The sequence below is a fragment of the Chaetodon auriga genome, chromosome 8 (genome assembly GCF_051107435.1).
Source record: "Chaetodon auriga isolate fChaAug3 chromosome 8, fChaAug3.hap1, whole genome shotgun sequence".
Classification (NCBI taxonomy): Eukaryota; Metazoa; Chordata; class Actinopteri; order Chaetodontiformes; family Chaetodontidae; genus Chaetodon; species Chaetodon auriga.
Genome location: NC_135081.1, coordinates 7,068,861 through 7,090,524, shown reverse-complemented (window position 1 = coordinate 7,090,524; position 21,664 = coordinate 7,068,861). Strand labels below are relative to the sequence as shown.

The window sequence follows — 21,664 nt, the reverse complement described above, 5'->3', positions numbered from 1 at the left end:
TGATACAGTAGCTGCTGCAGCGGAGGAACTCTGCTGGCCTGATTTGCTGCTAAACTGCATTCTTTTCCAGAAACCTCCCACAGAAATCCATTTCAGAGGAGTCGTTGCATAGAACGAGCTCGCATGCACCCATCTTTTTACTCTTTGTACTGATGTGACATGTACATCGCTGTATCTTGTAACGTTTTCCTCTTGTTATCTGTCCAGGTCACGGTGACCAGCATTGCTGACGGCTGTGTCACACACTTTCCAGGAACATCCAGTGCTGCTCCGATTGCTGCAGGAATTCTGGCTCTTGTCTTAGAAGTAAAGTGAGTGTCTATCTGCCCAGCCACACTGCACACCACTGCTACAACAATAAATGTGGTACCTTGTTGATCCACGTAGGGACTCAGTGTGTTGCTCAAGGACACGTCAGCAATGTGTCAGTCCCCAGCCGCGTGGTGTTTGCTTTGATTTCTTGTTATGGTTGTGATGATTGATTAGCTCCATTTTCTGCCAAATGGTCTTGTCACTGTCATTTTGTCTCATATTTAAGACCGCATTTCCCATGTTCCCCCCTGTGCTTTCTGTTAGAGAAGAGTTTTTGCTATATTCACCCCTGTCCCTCCTTAACACATTGTTTTTGTCTTCTCTGAAGAAGACGGCTTTGTTAGAAGTAATTTTCCCATTAGCCCGTTTCTGTCTTCAGTATGTGCTGCTCTGAAATGTTCAGCTCTGTTTCTTGGGGAAGCACAGTACCCTCTTTCTGTTCTGTGCACTAAAGCAGTCTCCCCTTCTGCTGCAAAGCAATGCAAATCTAACTTGATCTCACACAACCAAAAGTGTTCAGTTCAACAGAGACTAAGGCTTCAACGAATGATTATTAAGCACACTAGCTGCATGGCTCAGTGATGCCATTGTTGATTGGTCGGTCAGCCAAGTGCCTTGCTTTTGATGATCCCAAAAACAAGTTTCAAGGTCATCCGCCTCAGCTGAACTCTGTGTTAAGTGCTAATTTGCTAATTAGCTAAAAGCTAACTAACATGGTGATCATGGTAAAAATAATACCTGATGAACATCAGCTTGTTTACATTGTCATTGTCTGACTTTAGCATTTGCTCTCACAGAGCCGCTGTCGTTGCTGTAGACTCTTTGTCCTGTTTCATGAGCCTTTCACTTCCCTGGATTTTTGCTGTCGTGTCCTGAGAAACAGTGCTGAATAGCACAGCGCCCCCCTCCTGTTGTGTGCCGTGAAGCAGTGGACCTCTCTGCTGTACAGCAAGTCAATTCAGCAGATTGATTCTTCTTCAGTTAATCTGTTCATTATTTTTGTGATGATCATTTACTTGTTTTGTGTGTAAAATGTCAGAAAATAGTGAAAAATGCCCATAACAGTTTCTCCGTGCCCAGAGTGACGTCTTCAAATAGATTGTTTGGTCTGACAGTCCACAGCTTGAAAAGAGAGTTGATGTTTTATAATTTTGCCATATAAACGCCTTAAACAATTACTCTATTATCAAATTATTGGAGATTGATTTTCTGTCAATTGACTTTTCAAGTAATTGGCGAATCATTCCAACCATAAAAGACTGCCGAAAGAATTTTTCCATTAGAATTCTGCACCTTGCACCTTTGAGCTATACCTCGTCTCTCCTGCCCATTTCCCCTTCTCTCTGTTTTTTTAGTCCCTCCTTTGATGTAGATCATCTATTGCTCCTCTGTCTGAATCTACAAATATATCTCCTCGCTTGTTTTTCTTCTCTCCCTCCTTTGTCTCGTCTGCCACTTCCTACCATTTCCCAAGCCCCCTCTTTCTTCATCGCTCCCTCGCCAGCTGTCGGTGTGGCCTCGGGCCTGGTGTTTTGTGGTGGTATCAGCGGCGTCTACGCCTCCTTCATGTTATGGATGGTACTAGAGGCCGGCTTTACTGCTCCAGCTGTCATGCCACGGCGTCTCAGTCTCAGTTGCTTGGCTGTAAAATGGAGCGCGGGTCCCTTGGGCGAGGCGACTCCCAGGACATTACTGTTAAGGGCTTTGTCGTGACCCGCTGCTACTGACTAAACTATATATCACCTCTCTCGCTCAGATCAGCAGCATTCAGCTCACGTCTTTATGGAGCCGGCTTCTCTCTCTCTGTCTGTGTATCTTTCTGTTTCTCTCTTTCTCTGTTTCTCACACTTGCTCATTCTGTGTCTCACTCTTTCTCCCCACATTTCACAGTCACACTCACTCATATATTCTGCCATTCTCTCTCTCACACATGCAAACCTCGAGTGTTTTTTCCCCTCTGATCCCCATTCATCAGAGACAACCTGCCTCATATATAGCACCCACAAGCTCCTTAACAGTTGTATATAGAGAGACATATCTTTAGATTTGCATGCCACTGAAACGTTTCCAGAATTGTACTTTTGCCGCTGTCAAATTCTCTGGAACAACATTAAGACCATCTCAAATCAAATCAAAACAGGTTAAAGCAGTCGTTCCCAGCCTCCCAACATCCCAAGGGGTCCCTTGATTAACTGAAGGGACCAGCAGATAATTAAAGGAATAAGAACATCTCGTCAGGCCTCAAAAAACCTTCAGATCACAAGTCGAAGAATGAAAATCAGCCTTTGCTCACACTGCTCGTTACTGATGACTACGTCACACTAAGGACATTATTGCTTCACTTTAAGGGGTCACAAGTTAAATATGTTTGGAACTGTAGGATTATATAAACAGCCCCTATTCCTGTCAAAAATTCTGTGACTGTGAATAACTTCAAATGGCTTCAAAATTATTTCAAAATAACAAAAAAGGAAAAGCAGCCAAAGCAAAAGTTCGGGCATCCTGCATGGTCAGTACTTAGTAACATGCCCTTTGACAAGAACCACAGCTTGTTAATGCTTTTGGGTCCATCTGCAAGGATTTCCGCCCATTATTTTGCTAAAGGATTCTAGTTCTGTGAGACTGATGAAATTTAGGTCAGGGACCTGTGAGGGCCATGGCAAAACCACCAGTCCATTCTGGATCTTGAGGTGCTCATTATCCTGTAGTAGAAGCCATCCTCTTTTCATTTTTTTTAGATGCTTAAATGCTTGCTTTTAGAAATGACTGGTATTTAATTGAATCCATTCCTTCCTCTACCAGTGACATGTCCCCTGTGTCACTGGCCGCAATACAAACCCAAAGCATGATGGATCCACCCCTGTGCTTGACAGTTGAAGAGGTTCTTTTCAACGCTGTTTTCATATATTTGCTCATCAGCCAAAAGTTCTATTTCAGCTCGGTCAGCCCACATTTCCTTTGCAAACTTCACTGAATTTTGTGGTGATGATGCTGGAAAGCTTTTCTTCTGATGACTCTTCCATGAAGGTCAAATTTTGCAAGTGATGCTACACATTAGAACGGTGCACTACCCCTTCAGAGTCTGCTAAATCTTCATGAAGGTCTTTTGCAGTCAAACACAGTTTTTGATTTGCCTCTCCAGCAGTCCAATGAGCAGTTCTCTCTGAAAGTTTCATTGGTCTTCCAGACCTCAGCTTGACCTCCACCGTAACTGCCAAACAGCTATCTGAAAATGCTTTGCTATCTTCTTGTAGCCTTCTACTCCTTTGTGGGCATCAATTATTTTGATTTTCAGAGTGTTAGGCAGCTGCTAAGAGGAGCCACTGGATTGTTGAGACAAGATTGGAGGAGTCACAGTATTTATTAAACTCTTAAATTTGCGTCACTTGGCCTTTCCTAACAATGATTGTGATCAAGCCACAGCATTATCAAGCTAATTGTGGTCAGAGATTTGAGTAAAAGTTATCTGAGAGCTCAGATGTCTTGGGGTGACCAAAGCTTTGCATGCTACCGTATACTGACGGTCCCCCACTTTGATCCAGACTAAATATCTCAACAACTGTCGGATGGATTGCCATGAAATTTGGGACAGATGTCAGTGGTACCCAGAGGAGGAATCCTAATGACGTTGGTGATCCCCTCACTTTTCCTGTAGCAGCACCAACAGCTTTCTTCATTTGCCCAGGGAAAAATCTCGAACATCTATCAGACAAATTGGCACAAAATTTGGCATTTGGCATTCGTAGTCACCAGGCGCTGAGTCGTAATTACATTGGCGATCCTCTAATTCTGCCTTTGTTAATAGCATTTGGTCAAACTTTTCATTTGACAAATATTTTGATTTATGACCACAAGCATTCACTCTGCTGTACTTTGTGTCCAGTCTTTATTAGCAAATGTTAGCATGCTAACATGCTCAGCTAAGATGGAGAACATGTCAAACATTGAACCTGCTGAACATCAGAATGATAACATTACCATTATGAGCCTGTTTGCTTTCTGACATTAGCTTCTTCAACTTCGGACTTGTAGACTTGATAATAAAATTCCACTACTTGTCTAATTAATTAGTCTACTGAATCCAGTTCACACCCAGACTACTGACACAAATGCCGCTTTACCAAGTGTCTTCTGTAGACTGGCTGTGTTTGCACATACCTGCAGTTCTATTGATATGTATATAATCTGTTTATGTTAACAGACAGATTTAATCCTTCTGTCAATCACTCTATTATCTCCACCTCCATTTTCTCTTCATGCAGCTACACTCTCCAGAATTGGAGCCTTTCTGTGTCCAATGAGAAATGCTCAAAGTTTTCTTGCAATCTTTTGCTTCATCTTTTGTTAATTTGTCAAAGAAGCGAGCAGATTGGAAAAATGCAAACACTGTGACTAGGGCTCCACAGCATATTATCACACTGTGATAAGATGCTAAATGTTTATGAAATTGCACAGACGTGGAAATGAATCATTTTTGTCATTTCTGATACAGTTTGATGTGAAGGTTTTCTACTGGGAGAAGCCAATATTGCAACATGCATTGCTGATATAAAATGGCAGAGAGCCTAAATGAGGATATACTGTGTTGTTGTATGCATTATCACAAGACCTTTAAGTGTTTTGCTGCCCCAACAGTGTCAGGATGTCACTGTCTATCTGTCTCTCTGACTCTGTGTTGGCCTGTCTGTCTGCATCTGTCTCCATCTATCCATCTTGACGCCTGTCCAACAAACCATCACGGTAAATCAATTCTTCACTCATCCTGTTTGTCAGTCTTTCCCTCTCAGTTTGTTTGTTCGTTTTATCATCGCGTCACCCTCTCTGTCACTTTATCTCTGTTTCTTTCAACCATTCAATCATCCGGTCCGTCCATTTGTTCAGATGGAGCTGAACATTTTGTTTTACTGTGATTCCACCTCATGTTTTGGGATTACACACCTGCAGAAGTCCATTTACTCTCCATCCCTTCCAGATGGATTGTCTCTTCCTTAACCCCAGCAGCCCTGTACTGTGATCAGGTGAACTATTTTGGGCAGGTCCTTTCATTCAATCACACAGCAGCAATAAAAATGTATAAAGAATCTTTTAACCTCCTTTAACCTGTTGGTCCATTTTGTAGTTCAATGACAATAGAGGTCAAAGTCATCCACTCTGGCTGTAGTGCTCCATGCTTACTCCATGTAGCGTGATAATGGGTCAGTTGCATTAACCAAAGTAAAGGGATTCATCTTTGTTAATACAGGTTAATGGATTTTTTTTTGTGTGGCCTCTCAGTTCTGAAAATATAGAAAATACAGTTAGCGTGATTAACTTTATACAGCAATGGCTTATATTTGGATCACCTAAAGATGAGGGTGATTTTTTTCATAACCCCACATAAAAACAGCCAAACTAAGGTAATTAATGTAATTTTTATTTTTATAAATGACATTATCTACAGTATATGATCATAACATCTTGGGACAAACAGCATGTATAGTACCTCATCTGTACACCCAAACTATAATTTTCCATCATGGTAAATTCACTTCCTTTCTCCCACTTTCTCTTTCTGCCTGTGTCCATTGAATGAATAGGAGAAATAATGCATATAATGCTCTCTGTGGGGAGTTAAGGAGTAATCAGCCAGTGATCTCAGTGGGGAGACTACATGGAAAAGTGAATCCACTCGCTCTAATTGGTCTTAACTCAAACACACACACTCGTCCTCAGTGAGAACACCTTGTGCGCTAATGGCTTTCATTTGGAATGCGTTGAAGGTCACTGGCTTGTACGACCTCTCACGCAAAACATACAGAGCTTGGCTGTATGACTACTATGTGATGATACTGATATGCTCATGTCAACATTCCTGTGGAACTCTCTTTGGTGTTTTCAAGCATGCCTTTCTACATTAGCCAACATGACCCCTGTGTAATGTACACACACTTGCACACACAAAAATACACACACATAAATACAGACAGACAGTGTGTGTGTGTGTGTGTGTGTGTGTGTGTGTGTCTGTGTGTATACATGTGTACTCATTAACCACAGAAATCAGGGCTACGCCAGTGGAGTGTATTTAAAGGAGATTGCAGGCATGCAGTTATTGGACTTAGCCTAATTGATAAACCCATTAGTAACACTTGTTCAGATAACATGGGAGGAATCTTAGTCTGCTCACAGTCACTCCAAATGGGTTCACTTAGGCTTAGAGTGCAGCACATTAAGAGAAGATTACAGAGCGATGTGGAGCATCTTAGCGGTCCACGCCTCGCTACTGTGAGATTAATAGAGACGAACTAAGGGCAGAGATGGAGAGAACATTGGACTCTGACATGCCACAGGGTGGGGACACTGCATGTCTGCGTGTGTGTGTGTGTCTGTGTGTGTGTGTGTGTGTGTGTGTGTGTGTGTGTGTGTGTGTGTGTAGTTGTGCAGCCCTTTGTGTTTTGTGTCTCTGTAGAAGTGTTTGCATGTTCGTCTGCATGTTTGTGGGCCTGAATGTGTGTTTCTGTAGTTATGACAGTGGATGATTGGCCTTCTTGTGTTAATGTGTAGGTGCATATCCATGTGTGTCTGTGTACGTGTGCGTGTGTGTGTCTGCTTTTACTTCTGCTGTTTTTGTCTCTATATGTGGGTGTTTCTCTGCTTCTCTGTAAACGTACATCCACGTGTGTTAGTTGCTTTACCTTTCAACTAAAGCTGCGATGTGGCTCGGCAGAAGAGCTAAATGGGAAGTGTCCAAGCAGAAGATGTGTTGCCTGGGATGAGACAGTGGGGTTTAAACCGCTGCTTGTTTTGTACCAACACATTATACCCTGCTGACTAACAAGCTTGACTGTTGGTGATATCTCCTTGAGGTTCTGTTCAAATAAAAGGAAAAGAACAAGAAAACTGGACATGCTGAGCCTCAGTAAAGCAAGCATTAGGGTGAATATAAATGCATCAGTCTCTTTTCTTGCTGCAAATATGTCCATGATATACGATGGAGTGAAGACCATTACTGATTTGAGTGGAAGCTGATGATGGCTCATATTCATAAATTGGACCTTTACAAGCCACAAAATTACAAATATCCAGAGATGCACCGATGCAACTTTTTCTCCCATGATATCGCCTCAGGATACTGATACTGTACCTGTGCTTTTTTTCCCCAAAGTGTAAAATCTGGAAACCTCTCAGTGTGGAACTAATTAAGATATGTGTAAGATAATGTGAGGCTGCAACTACAGAACACTTCTCACTGTTACTGTAAGTGAAGATGAGGCAACATATTTTTTAGGCTATGAAGCATCAACCTCATAAGAACGCTGAATGTGATGCTGTGTCAGACACAAACTAAATGCCGTGTGGTTGCTGGTATTGAGAACAGACACAGACCTTACATACAGCATTGAGTCTTGTACTAAAAGTTTGTTGCTAATAAGATCTGATATCAGTCCTATTTCCTTGTCCATTCCCCATTATCAAACTTTGTTACACATGTCCATGCAAAGTTTAAATTCCTCATAAAATGCACCTTAACTTATTGACATAACTGAACAGATGAACAAAAAATAGTTTTTAATGTGGATTGGGGAAGTTTAACCAACACCCTCTGCGGTTAATGAGGTTGGTGATGGCGTTCATATCGATCCAACGAAACTCTCCTTCCAAGAAAAATGGCATCAGCATCAGTCATTTCAGCAAAAGCTACAAAGCAACATATTTTTCCATTCAAGTGACAGAGCCCTCGAGCAGCCAGTTGAATCGTGACAGGAGCAAAGGATGAAGTCAGGTGATGTTATAGTCAAATCATCTGGCTTTAAGACGGGAGACTGCTATTTGTTTTCCGGTTCCAAGAGTCAAATGTATGTTTTTTAACCACGACCACAATCATTCTCCAACCTTAACCAATTATGATGTTGAAGGTCCCCTAAGCTGAATGCAGTGGTCATTTTAACCCAGGCCATCCCTAACCCTAACCCCAAACCTAAGCCAAGCTACATTAAACCAATGTTGCATCAAACCGTAACCATAGTGTCATCACATTCGTTTCAGACGGCACTGGCAAATGTCATCTTGTTGGTCGATGTGAGCATCAAATCAGAGAACAAGGGCAGTTACAAACTGTGTATTATATTGTTTAAGTTTGAGGACTTGTTTCATGGATCCCTACCAGCATTAAATGTTTCCATCTGTATGCTTATAATATGCATAAATCTCCAGTGAAACTGAAACTGAAGAAATGATGTGATATTCAATCCAAATGACACATCACAGTCGATATCACATAGCATCAGTGAATAATGCAATAAACGTGTGATCAAATCTACATAAAACCAGAGGCACATGACATTGACTGCATGATATCTGATTTGCAAAAGGCAATTACTGGAAAACTGATTGATCCTATGCTACATATTTTCCTCTTTCTTACTACTTACAGCATTTGCAAACATGCAGTACATTGTGTAAAAAAAGAATTAGGTGGCTTGTGCTCCCGACAGAATTCCATTTTCAATGGTTGTTTACCAGAAAAATTGTTGAGTGTGATGCTTGTAAATGATCGGGAGCTGACAGTGTTTTCCTCTGGGTCCTGCTTTCTCTCTCTTTCTTCACCCCTTCATCTTTCTGTCCCCTCGATTGCCCATCTTTCGTGCTCTCTCCCCTGGGCTGGACACTTTGTCCTTGTGCTCCCCGTCTCCTCCTTCTCCTCCTCCTCCTCATCCTCCTCCTCCTCCTCTCTGCCTGGGCCCAGTGTGAGTGATAAATTATTCGTGGGCATGCTCTGAGGGCCCAGGGCTGCTCATTCCTGCACACACAGGACTAGCATTGATCCAGCCTGTGGTTCAACTTAATTGGAAACCCAGTTACACCAGCTACAGACACACTCCGACACACACAAACACAGTGCGCGCACACACAGATACACGAACATACGCTTCCAGACGTGCCATCTACTGTATAGTGGCATTAACACTCGCACATGCACAAATGTACAGTAATACACTCATGCATAGGTGCAATTACACAACACACACACAGACAAACGCAATCCCCACGTGCATTCATGCATTAAAGTGTTACAGAATTAATGTCTGGCTAAGTATCAGCTACACTATGTATGTTTAATGATACAACATTGCACATACACAGACTGCGGTACATAATACAGTATTGTGTACACAGGCTTTCCATGCTGGGATATACGTCTACTGTGTACACACACAAACCCCCACACGCTTCAACTTTATAACTCCAAAATTCACACAAGTGATCTGACACACAAGGACAAGTAGATGGACATAAACTTCTGTGCGTGCGCACGCACACACACACACACACACACACACACACTTTATAGTCACTAAGTCTGCATTCTAAGTAGCACTAAAGAGGAGTAAAAGTCCACAGTGGAGCAATATGGAGGCCCAGGGTTATCGATTGGGCTGAGACACTGACTATCATACAGCTAATAGATTACATCAGACACATCGGAGCGGCTCAGTCAATGAGGCCTGATCCTATTAACTGGGGATTTGTAAACAGTTGTGTGCTCACTGTGACGGCTGCTGTGCTGCTTTGTGAGCCTTGGCGAGGGGATGAAGGCTGTAAGGGTCTGGAGGAGACTCATATATTGTAGCACTCTGCCCTCAGTCTCCTGTGAGCTGCAATGTAGCCGTGCTCATGTGTGTGCTGGACAACATGCTTTCATTTTATTGTCTTTGCAACAGCGATGTCAGTTCCTGGTTCTGTTCCTCCTAATGCCGTCTATCCTGCAGAAGACGTCTGTGTTTCTGTGCAATTATAATTTTACAGTGATGAATAGAGCTTTCACTGAGTGGGATAATACTTGACAGTAAACATGATTCCTTCACTGAGCTTTGTCAAAATTGAAAGTTTTTGTGTTGCTTCTACATGCATGACTTGAATGGACAATTGATGGATGAGCTATTTTGTGAGATGCATTTCAGCTTAAAGGCTTGGCCAGACAGCATCATTGTGGAGGGAAATCTGTTCAGTTTAATGGATTCAGTGTGATCAGTGGATTTGGTTGCGGAAATGAAATAAATCTTTCACAGAGTTCAACTTTGGTGAACTCTGAGCAAAGGCAAACCATCCTGACATTCGTCTCGTCCTTGAGGGCACAGGCAAAGCAGACATTTTGACTTGTCATAGGAGGAAAACATTAAGGCGCCTCTGCCCTCATCGAGTGCCACAGTAAGCTGTGAAAGCCAGCTAGCATGTACAATACCAGGAGCCTGTATGGGAAGTCTTTTTTCCACTCCCAACATCTCTGCAACTTTGCTGTGACACTTTCGTGATGTGAGCGGTTGAAATCTGGATTATTATTCTAATTCTTTTATTTTTTTAATTAATACTCTATCACATTGTTGTGTCTTTTTTTGTATGGAGGGGAGTAGTGATAGCCCAAAAACGGCAGATGTACCATGGCTGGTGATGCTATTCATACTCTGCTAGTGATGGCTGATTGGGTTTGTGGGAGTTGCACGTTGACAATTGTGTCTGATTTCATCACTTCAGGATTTGCATTTTTGATGCAGACCAGCATCAAAAAAGCCAAACAACTTCACAAAAACAGCCTCCATCATCTTGCTGCAGCATGATGGATTTCAGACATTTTTGATATTGATCTGTCTTTTGGTCAAAAGGCTACTTAATGCGTGAGGACAGCAGTTGATATCAAGCAAGGTTTGGTCCCATAGAATAGTTTATGACATGCAGTGTGTCATAAATAATTAAGGGGCTTACTAAAGGATAACAACTTATCCTGAAAACCTCCTTAAAAATGATTTTCTGCAGCTCATCTTCTACTCGAGCTGCATACCAAACTCCATAAATAGTGGGTTTGTGCTTTCTTGCAGCCAAACCAAAATCAACAGGAGGAGAAAACACATGGTCTAGCATGGATACAAAGAGGTAGTGCAGAGAAAAAAAAAAAGTCCCACCTCGATGTGAGAGAAACCTCACAAGTTAACAGCTCAGTTCATCTTAAGTCCATTACAGCATAAGCAATACTTCTGTTTAACCAGCACTATGGTAGATGCTGGTCGTGGGGTTTTCAGATTAATTTCATGGCCCAAACCTATTCACATGTCCCTTCAGGGGCTGTGCAGCAAAGAGGAGTGAAAACATTAAGGGAGGGAGAGAGATAGCAGTAAACCGGGTTCTCAGCCAACAGTGTGTTTTTAAGAGCAAAACGACTTTTCCAAAATAAATAGATCTGTGTCGCGGACTGCTAGGAGGGAGAAAAGCCCTCGGTTCAATAATTAATTCCCGAGTCGAGGGTTTTGGAGAGCCGCTGATTGGGCTGATTCTTTTTTTTTTTATTCTGTTATGATACAAAGGAGGCCGTTTGAAGTAATTTGTCCCAGAGAGAGCGGCTTGGAATACCATACATGCTTTGATTTAGCAAAGCAAATTTAATTTTGTTTGCTTTATGCAAACCAGCCGGGGCCGCGGGGGTTTCTCTGATTCCACCAGAGGGGTGATGGTGGTGGTGGTGCTGATGATGGAGGTGGGGGAGTGCACACAACAGAATCACGCTGCTGCCACTAATATATAATACAGAACGCACGCTCACACACACAGACGCATGCAGTGAGCAGCAACAGTTCAAAAGTACAAAGCCTATTCTCCCCCTACACACACACTCCAATCCCTTTGAAATCAAAGCTTAAAATAATTGTTTGTGCGTTGTGTTTTGTTTCATTCTATCCGTCTATTATTAGTGTTACTGGTGTTATTCCTATCATGTTGTTTTAGCTGCCTGCTCTTGCTGCTTGGCGGGGTTTTGCTTTATGCCGCTAATGAAAGCTTCTCTCCTCGCTTTTGTTCTTCTTCGTTTTCACCAATACGTGAATGGAATACATCTGTTTATATCTGCGCCTGATATTACCTGAGATGTCTAACACTCCACAGCGTAATAACGAAGAGGCTACTTGTGATTTCGTTTTTTTTTTCCAGGGCTTTTCTTTGCATCTTTGTGCAGACACGCTGTGAAAATATGAAGATGTACCTTAACGTGGCTGAATAGACACCCACGATGTACCGCAGTTATGTCATTAATGATGGGAAAAATGAAGTCTAACTGTGTTGCACACCTTTAATTACCTCCGTTCTGTTCCTCTGTACCGGAGAAACGACCGTACGTGCACAGATGTTAAGCAAACAGTGGAGGCATTTCTTCTCAGAAAGAGAAAAGGCTGTTCAGAATGGGTGGCCAAGCAGTTTTCTTATACTACATTCAACTCATTTTCTTAGGGAATAATGACTGGATAAAGCAGAAAAACCCAATTTCCTTTATGCTTTTTATATCCTGAAAAAGCCCTCGTTGACGACCCTTTGGTCTTTTGTTATAGAAAACTGAGCTAATATCCTCCAGCTCTCGGCGCAGTTTAAAGGTCTTAATTGGATTCCATTAGTATATTGCTTGACATGACACTTGAGTCCGCTCTATTAGAATTCCCCTGCCTGGGATTAAAAAGAAGACTTTTTCTACATTCGACTCTCTAGGCTCTTTTGTTAAAGTCTCAAATATTCTTTGTTGGATTCACAGTTTTTTAGTGACATCATTATTAAACCGTAAGCTTGACTTAAACAGGTGCTTTTATGTCTAGAGGACCTGCTGTACAAGGTGTGGCAGTGTCTCATCACAGCGGTTTATGTATCAAATAACCTTAGCATTAATACAGTATAAGCATTACATGCGCGCCTGCCTGGTAGAATGTGCAGTAAGCCCAATAAACAGTCCTCCAGCCTCTTTCAACACTAGAGTCCATGTTGAGCTCCCTGCAGGTTCCTTTTCAGGGTATCACAGAGAGTTGAAGTGCTTCCTCTGTGGTTTGAGTCGGTGTAGAACACGGACCGAGGGAAGGATGCGTTTGATGATATTCTGTTTCATGTCTCTTGCCCCAGTCCTAAGCTGACTTGGAGGGATGTTCAGCATCTGATCGCCAAGACAGCAAAGATCCCCGACCCCGACGAGCCCGGGTGGAACATCAACGCAGCGGGACACCATGTTCACCATAGGTATTGTGATGCATCCTTGCAAACATTCACTGCTTTTGAACACTGACGTGTGATGTCATCGTTGGGGTTACATTTCAAATCAGCGCTCTGACAACATCCTGAAGCCTCTTTTTAAGTGAGGCTTACATGTGAACTGATTGCTGTATTAATCAGCCAATTTGCATATCAGCAGCTCTGTTTCTTAAAAGCAGAATGATCAACAGCACTTGGTTGAAACCACTGCTAACTTGTTGCTATGGCTCACTAAGCAATACAAGTCTGTCAGACTGTTGGTTGTGAGTCTTTAAAACAATTGTTTGACATTTTGGGAAATAAGCTTATTTGTTTATCTGCCAGTAGTTACTTTAGATGTGAAGATCTGTACAGTAGATGTAAAGCTACAGTCAGCAGCTGCCCATCTTAGCTGACCTTAGTTCAGCATAAGGACTGGAAACATGAGGAAATAGCTAGCCTGGCTCTGTCCCAAAGCAGAAAAATCAACCTACCAGCACCTCTAAAACTCACATCTAGATATCAAAAAACATGATAAAATGACAAGTTGTGGTTATGTAGGTATTTACGTATGTGCCGGAGTGTTTCTTTGCCGGGAGCAGTAACTATGTGAAATCTGTACCTCATCGTGAGGTTGGCAGGAAACCAGCGAAGACCTCAGGAGATTACTTCTCCCTCCCAAGAAGGAGTCTGTCACATAACACCTGTAGAACCATAAACCAGGCGAGCGGGTTCCCCCTTGTCCCGCTCTTTTTGCGAAGTTCCTCAGTCTTCATGTCGAACTCACTACAAGAATAAATGAGTGAATAAGCACATTTCCCAAAAGACTATTCCTTTAAGGAAGGACAGATGTGAAGGGATTACTGCTGTTGTTGTTATTATTAATTATTTTCACCTGTGTTACTTATTGGCTGTTTGGCTGCTACAAACCCATAACTGATGTCAAATACTAAAGCCTCACATATTTCACTTTCATTGTCATTTCCAAATTTTAATTTGGAAAGTGCTCTCATACTGGACACACTCAGAATGGTAATAAGGGCATGTTGTACCTTTTGTTGGGTGTAAATCTCGGTTGTTTCTTAATTTTCAAATAGCTCTGGTTTTTGACCTGGGACTGAATGGTTTAACTGGATTAACTGTTTGTTTGCCTGTCTGTGTAACATGCCACACACACACACCCTAAAGGTATTTCCCCATATGGGAAGAATTATGATTGATTAGTTAAACTGTCTATCGTTTCCATGGGGAGACACTGGTAATAACACACTGGTGGGAGTAATTCTCCCAGTGTGATCTCCAGCTGGATGTCAGCTAAATTAAATGATGTGAAATTCATTTATCCCTTCATAAGCCACCTTAAGGCCCCTGAAGGTTTCTGGACTTTTTGAGCCATAGTAGCACAAAATAGTTGAACTGCTTCTTTAAAATAATATCTTTAATTGAAAGTAATGTCATGCCAACTGCAGGGAACACATTTATTTATCAAACCGAAGAGATCAGGTGTTACTTATTAGAAGTTTACTCAAGTGAACTGTCAGCGATGAATCACAGAGCATGCGTCATCTTCCACTTGTTCACTACTGTGTCGACCACACGCACAAACACCACTTTAACGTGCACACACACCTACACACTCTCCTCATATAAAGCGCTTCAACCGCAAAAAGCAGCTGTTTTATGACAGTTGAGACAGGTGATCTTGTCCAGAGAGGAGTGTCATTGTAATCCTCTAATGTTATTATCACACCCACAGCGTGTCTGAGTGTCCATGCCTGCTCTGATTTATATAGACAGCGGCTGGAGGAAATGGAGCCTCTCCCTCTGACTGTATGAAGCATGAACCTGAGCGGGAGAGAGAGAGCTCTGTTCTCCTCCAGACATCGTATAAACGCTTTTACAATGCTTTTACAATGTCAGCCAGGCGATGACATATCGGTAATCAGTCATAGCGTTTGTGATGTTTGCCTCCGCTCTCTGTCTCACTCACCTTAGGATTTCCTCGCTTCATCATTGCTCTAACCTCTCTCTGTAGTTCCTTTCCCATCATTCCTCTCCCCTTCTTTTCCCTTTTCTTGCTATTATTCCCTGTCGCTGCCTTCCTGTTTCTCTCTTCCATCCCCTCTTTCGCAGCATGCCGTGTCATAAAATAGATTGTAATTACTGTGTTGCTGTGAGAAGAATGGATTAATTAAAATATAATGATGCCGATCACACCAGCGGGCGTCTGTTGAAATCTGTCCATTTAGGGGCTGTGGCAGAGGACTTGTAATGCCCAGATCATACTGCAGGCTAATTATGAAGAATGGTTTATTGCATGGGCAAGGACGGATGGACTAGATAGAGCAATGAGCACAGGGTCACTTAGCATCAATGAGGTTGTTACAAAACATTAAAGATTAGATATGATATCTGTAATGAGAGGATCCATGTTTAAGAAAATTGAAGATAACACTGAATGCTCTTTGTTATAGCGCACAGTTAGTGATGGAGGAGAGGGAAAGTTTTATTTTTTTCCTTTATTTGGATTGTGAAGGTGTACACTAGTCTGTCCTGTATTAATGTATATTTACTACATACGTGTTGTTGCCAGTTGACTCAATCGCGACTCAGTCAGTTTATAAAAGCACTTACAAACTAGAAAAGTATTTTCTAGTTTTTCTATTTTCTGTGTGTGTGTGTGTGTGTGTGTGTGTGTGTGTGTGTTGTGTAAAAACAGAATCAAAATTCAAGTGGGACTGTGTAACTTTCACTTTACAGCAGTCACTGGTGGTGATGAAATAGCTCCACTAACCTGCTCTCAGTCACAGAGTGTCACAGACTGAGACTGGGTGACGTAACATTAAGAGTGAAAAAGGAGTGGAGGTTGGGGAAGAGTAGTGGGTCATATACACCACCTTCTCACAACAGATCGTTCATGTTCCATGGGAAACAGAAGATGAGAGCAAAAGTGAAATGTTCCTCAACCAAACCAAGTAGTTTTGATGCCTAAAGCTGCCCAAACAACCCATTTCACTACATTAATGTTAGAAAGGCGCTCAGGGCAGCAATATTATGATGACGCACTGCAGCTTGATGCACTGCAGCTTAAGAAACGCACGCAAAGAGACAAAAAACAAAGAAATGAAGTGAGCATCTCGGCTCATTTTTCATTGCTTATGAATTCAAATCTGTCATTTTTCCTTTGACGTGTCACATAGTCGCCTTTTAAATAAGTAAAATCGAAGGAGATGTTGGTGTAACCGCCCTAAAACTTTCACAGGGAGCATATGTGGATTGAGGACAGATGGTTGCGGTGAAAGAAGCAGTCGCATGGCTTTGTAAAAGCTGAAGGAAAAATAGCTGCCTTATAGACGTCGGGTGGGTTGGCATTGATGTGTGTGTGTGTGTGTGTATATATATATATATGTTTGTGTGTATGTGTGTTTGGGGATTTAGAGGGTTGTTGGGTGGGTGGAAAGGGTCGCCCGCATCCCAGAGTTCCCATCTGTTTGACCTCCATATAGACTGTGAGCTTTAGAAACTCTGATGTTAGGGAGCAACCCCCACCCCACCCCACACACCCCCCCCCCCCACCCCTCTCACCCTCAGCTCCCACAGCCATGACGACAATAAACATGTCAGTCGCCACACGCCAGAGCAATCTGCAATCAGATTTACTGTGCATGAAATATGGTGGTGCTTTTATTGGTCCAAAGACTTGTCACTCATAATTTATAGGCTGTTGCCAGGCCGGCTGTGATGTCAGCGAGCTCCCAGCACCCTCAGGAGAATCAGAAGGGGGAGAGTGAAAGAGATAGGGGTGAAGGGTGGAGGCTGGGTGGGGGCTTAGAGATATAAGAGGACAGAAAATGTGCGTGTGTGTGTGAAAGAGAGGAGAGAGAAAGGGAAGGAGAGAGAAAAGGAGATGGAAATGGAGAAAAGAGAAAAAAATAACACACATCCATCCCGTTGCTCTCTGCGGGGACTTTATCAAGTTGAGGGAGTGAAAGTGTCAGTTTTTTTCCAGCGCCTGTACAAATGGATCTCCCTCCCCTCTCCTCCAGCCTCGCTCACTATCCTTTGAACGCTCACACCTATTGATCACATGTTTGACGGCGAAAAAAAAAAAAAAAAAAAAAAAATTAATCTGCGATTCACATCTCCACTTGTAGCCTCCCTGACCCAGAAATAGATGGTGGAGAGTGTGGTGTTAGCGGCTTGCACCAGGGGGACGACGTACGGAGAAGAAGCAGAGTGTCCAAACGGGCTTAATTTCATTTAATCTCTTCTGATAGCATAGGTGAAACTACAGTAATTATCCTGTGGGAGATTTAGATAGAAAATAACAGCGGCTGAATAGATCAAAGAAACACTGCCCTCTCTGCAAAGACAAAGTGAATATCAAGGGGAATGTGTGAGTGGTAAAACAGTATCTTACAAGGGGGGGAAAAAAAAACTAGTTTGGCATTAAAAAATTAGATAAGATTCAATCCCTCTTTTGAAAAATGATTCTCTGTTCATGGAGCACCATTAGAATGTTTACATTTGCGGCATTTTGTTCCATATCAAAATAATTAATTGCCTCCATTTTCAAATTAAAAGTACATTACAACACAATTAAGGATGCAAATGAGTCTGTGCCTGTCGCGAGGAGCCAGAAGAAGTGAAAGAGTGACTGTGTTGATGTATGAGGGTTTGCATGCTTTTTTATGTATTAGGTATGTCGCAATGGATCATTGTGCACGTGTGTGTGTGTGTGTATCTGTGTGTGTATTCAAATACAAAAAAACATATCTTACCGCCTTTATTGAAGAGGAAGAGTCAGTGTTGAAATTACACTAGCATAGGGAAATAAATCAGAGCTGTGCAGTGATAAACAACACAGTAATTAGGTCATTCTTCCCCCAGTAACTGATCGACCGGCGGAGCAGATACTATGTTATTCTGACTGTGTTAAAGGCTTCTGTCACCGCCATCATAAACACAACATGCACTTTTACACACACATATTTCTCAATCCCTGCCACCTTTCCAGGGGCTCTGACCTCTGACGAGCCTGTTCCTGTGAAAGATGTCTACATCGCTCTGGAAACCGGGGACAGTAAAACATAATTTTGTCATAACCTTCCCTCTTTGGAGGGAAAACAGATATAAAAGTATATAGCCTGTGGTTTACTGCGAGTCCCCCTCACCCAGCCTGGCAGAAGCACGCAGGGCTGATGGATGCCGGGCGTCGGCCGACTTTTAATTGCTCGTAAATTTTTGATCCAGGGAAAACGCCACGTTCTCCTTGTCCCCCGGCGACATGGGTGACGGAGCCGCTCAGGAGGGAATAAAAGGATGGGAGGCAGAGAAAGAGGGATACAAAGACACACCAACACACTCAGAAAGATACAGCCACATATCAGCAGGTGCTCCATAGGACATAGAAGATTTTGCGTGTGTGTGAAAGACCTTTATCAAGTATCAGCGTGGTCCTGTCAGTATGAGCCACGTTGATGTGATGAAAGTTCCTCTTTGAGAAGGTCCACATCTACAAAAAGCAGTGACAGCTTTCAGGAAGCGTTATTTCATGCCAACCCTGTCTCCCAGAAATTCAGCTCATTTACAACTGCAAATGTATGTATTTTGTAGGACACACCAGATTACATGTGATTCATACCCAACATGGCAGTAAAATGTGAGCTGACAGCGTATTTCATTTGTAATTTCTTTACAGCATCCTCATAGCAACAAAAGCATTGCTCAGGTGTCAAGTGTCAGCAACCTGCGCTTTGTGCATCATTCACCCCCAGTTCCTCCCTGTGACTTCTGTGCAGTACAAGGGAAAAAAACTCCCTCTAACATTCATTCAGGCAGAACTTTCCCTCAAAAATTAACAGGCAAAACAAATAAGCAGTATATAAACATAGTTTGTAGAGGAGCAAATGCTGCTTCAGACACTGTTCCTACATGACAGGAGAGAACTTCTTAGGAGGCTGCAGAGTCTTTGTCATTGTTGTCATGTATAGACCTTTTAAATGTAAGCTACTGAAAATAGGGCCACAGCTAAATATTTACATTGCCGATTAGCCATTTTTTTTTTTTTTTTTTTTTTGGGCTATGTAATGTGAGAAAATGGTGTTTCCCAAAGCCCAAGATGACGTCCTCAAATATGCTTAAGAGATATTCAGTTTGCTTTCATCGAGCAGTAAAGAAACCAGAAAATATTCAGAATTGAGAAACTGGAAACGGAGAAATTTGACTTTCTCTCAAACCGAATAATTGATTATCAAAAGAGTTGCAGATTAATCTGATATTTGACAACTGATCGATTCATGAATTTGTCGCAGCACTAATTGAAGAAGACATGAACAGATACTAAATGTGTCTTAAACGGTTGAGTGTTTTGGTGTCTGACGAGGTTAAAAAGAAATGACTGTATTCTTCAAAGTGGACTTCCCACATCTCCTCCCTGTAACACGTAGCAACACGACCACACCAACATACCTTGGCAGGTATGACTCAAAGAGGCGGCATTAAAACAGCGAGGGTCAGAGGGTCGTTACAGATTCAACTGGAGTTCCTGGAAAGTTCTGGAAACTAGACGGAGAACACACATTAAAGTGTAGCACACAAAGAAATAATAAACATGCTGAAAGCATATTTCCAAGGTCAAATATTCAGATTTTAAGCAATGCAAGATTGAAATTTGGTTTGTGTTTTAATCATTTGATCAACATCTTTTTTCCAGTTCCAGCTTCTCAGATGTGAAGATGATACTATGACGCTAAATGATAAACTAAACTAGATGATATTAAACTGAACATCATTAAAATTTGGACTGTTTTGGATAATTTACAGAAAGCAATTAAAAAAATATTTCAATTTGGGCTTTGGGTTTTGGGATGGGGTGGCTTTTTTTTTGTTTTTTTTTTATTATTTTGTGACACTTTATAGACAAAGAAAGAATTTGTTAAATGAGAAAATAATTGGAAGATGAATCAATAGTTAAAATAATCAACGGTTGCAGCCCTTGTTCAGTCTGAACACACATGCAGTGAATATAAGAGCATGAGAGCTGGCCAGCCCTCCAGAGACTGTGCTGGTTGTTATTGTTCACAGTACTTAGCTAAAATAATCTGAGCTGATCCGCTGACTGACATCCTCCTCCTCCTGTCAACAGTGCTAAAATGTTGACCTCTCAGCGCAGTGGGCCTCAAGAACACATATTAGTTGACCTCTATTATGTGTCTGTAAAGGGCGTACGCTCAGGATGGAGGAGCTCTAAGTTATAGATAGCCCTTTAATTTTTAAATAACAAGCGCTATCATCAAAGGAAAGCTCTTTTACTCCATTACTCCTGCAGAAGCTCGCCGCGCAAATTGTTCATGTCAAGCACAAAGTGTGGCTGCAGGAATTAGAGAACCTCTGTCTTAAAGGAAACAGGGTGAAGTAGTGAGATGCAGTCGCCTGAGTTTACACATCCAGCTCTCTCTCTCTCTCTCTCTCTCTCTCTCTCTCTCTCTCTCTCTCTCTCTCTCTCTCTCTCTCTTCTTTGACTGTGGGACCGTCCTGTAAGTGCCTGTACAGCACTGACAGTAGTGGAGATGAGACTGAGAAATGGGGTTTAAAAACCGTCTCTGCAGACTTGTGACTGTTGCCAAGCCTAACAGATGCTCATCTGATCAATTTCTTACCCCGTTTGTCTTCCTCCCGAGATGAAAGTAAGATGAGATAAATATAGGTTTATCCCACCATTTGCTTGTTCATTGCAGTAAGGTCCGACATCCTGCCGAGGATTTTGATTATTTCCCTCTACTGTGTCGGACTCGGTCTGGCCTCAGATCTCTATCACTGTTTTCTCCTTTTTTCTGCCTTCTTTTTCCTCTCTCATTTTTCTCTGCTTTCTTCTCCCCTCCTTCCCCTGCTGTTTGTGTTGTTCCAGTCTCATTTGGTGGTTTTCGACTCACCGGGTTTGGCCTGTTGTGATCTCTTCCCTTCTCGCATCGATCCTGCCTCCATTTCTCCCTGCGGTAGCCACATCAAGACACACGGCGATCATCCACAGGTCACGGTCCAGGCCAGAGGTCAGAGGGAGCTGCTCCTGCTTCCCTCTGTGTGGGTGTGCGTTAGTGGGGACAGTTATGGTGATGGGGGTGCTGGTCAGACATCATGACACACAAACACACCTATGCACATGACTTATCCCATCATAATCCCATTGTTGACATGAAAACCTCAAGTTTTTATTTTTAAAATGATTCGTAACATTTTAGTTTTGCTTCCTATTTATTTATGGAACTGAAAAGAAATGCATTACTCAGATATGAACAACGCGCTCTGAACGGACAGAAATATTTGCAGTATTTATTTATCT

The 21,664-nt window shown here is 42.2% G+C and overlaps 1 protein-coding gene across 2 annotated transcripts in view; it reads left to right on the top strand.

Moving 5' to 3' along the window:
- The window catches only part of LOC143324223 (proprotein convertase subtilisin/kexin type 4-like), a 165,259-nt gene that overhangs the window by 99,763 nt on the left and 43,832 nt on the right, over positions 1-21,664 (top strand). For both annotated transcript variants that reach the window (XM_076736541.1, XM_076736542.1), the window contains exons 12-13: positions 208-311; positions 13,219-13,332. In XM_076736541.1, the coding sequence (XP_076592656.1) occupies positions 208-311; positions 13,219-13,332 (218 nt within the window). The remainder of the gene's footprint in view (positions 1-207; positions 312-13,218; positions 13,333-21,664) is intronic.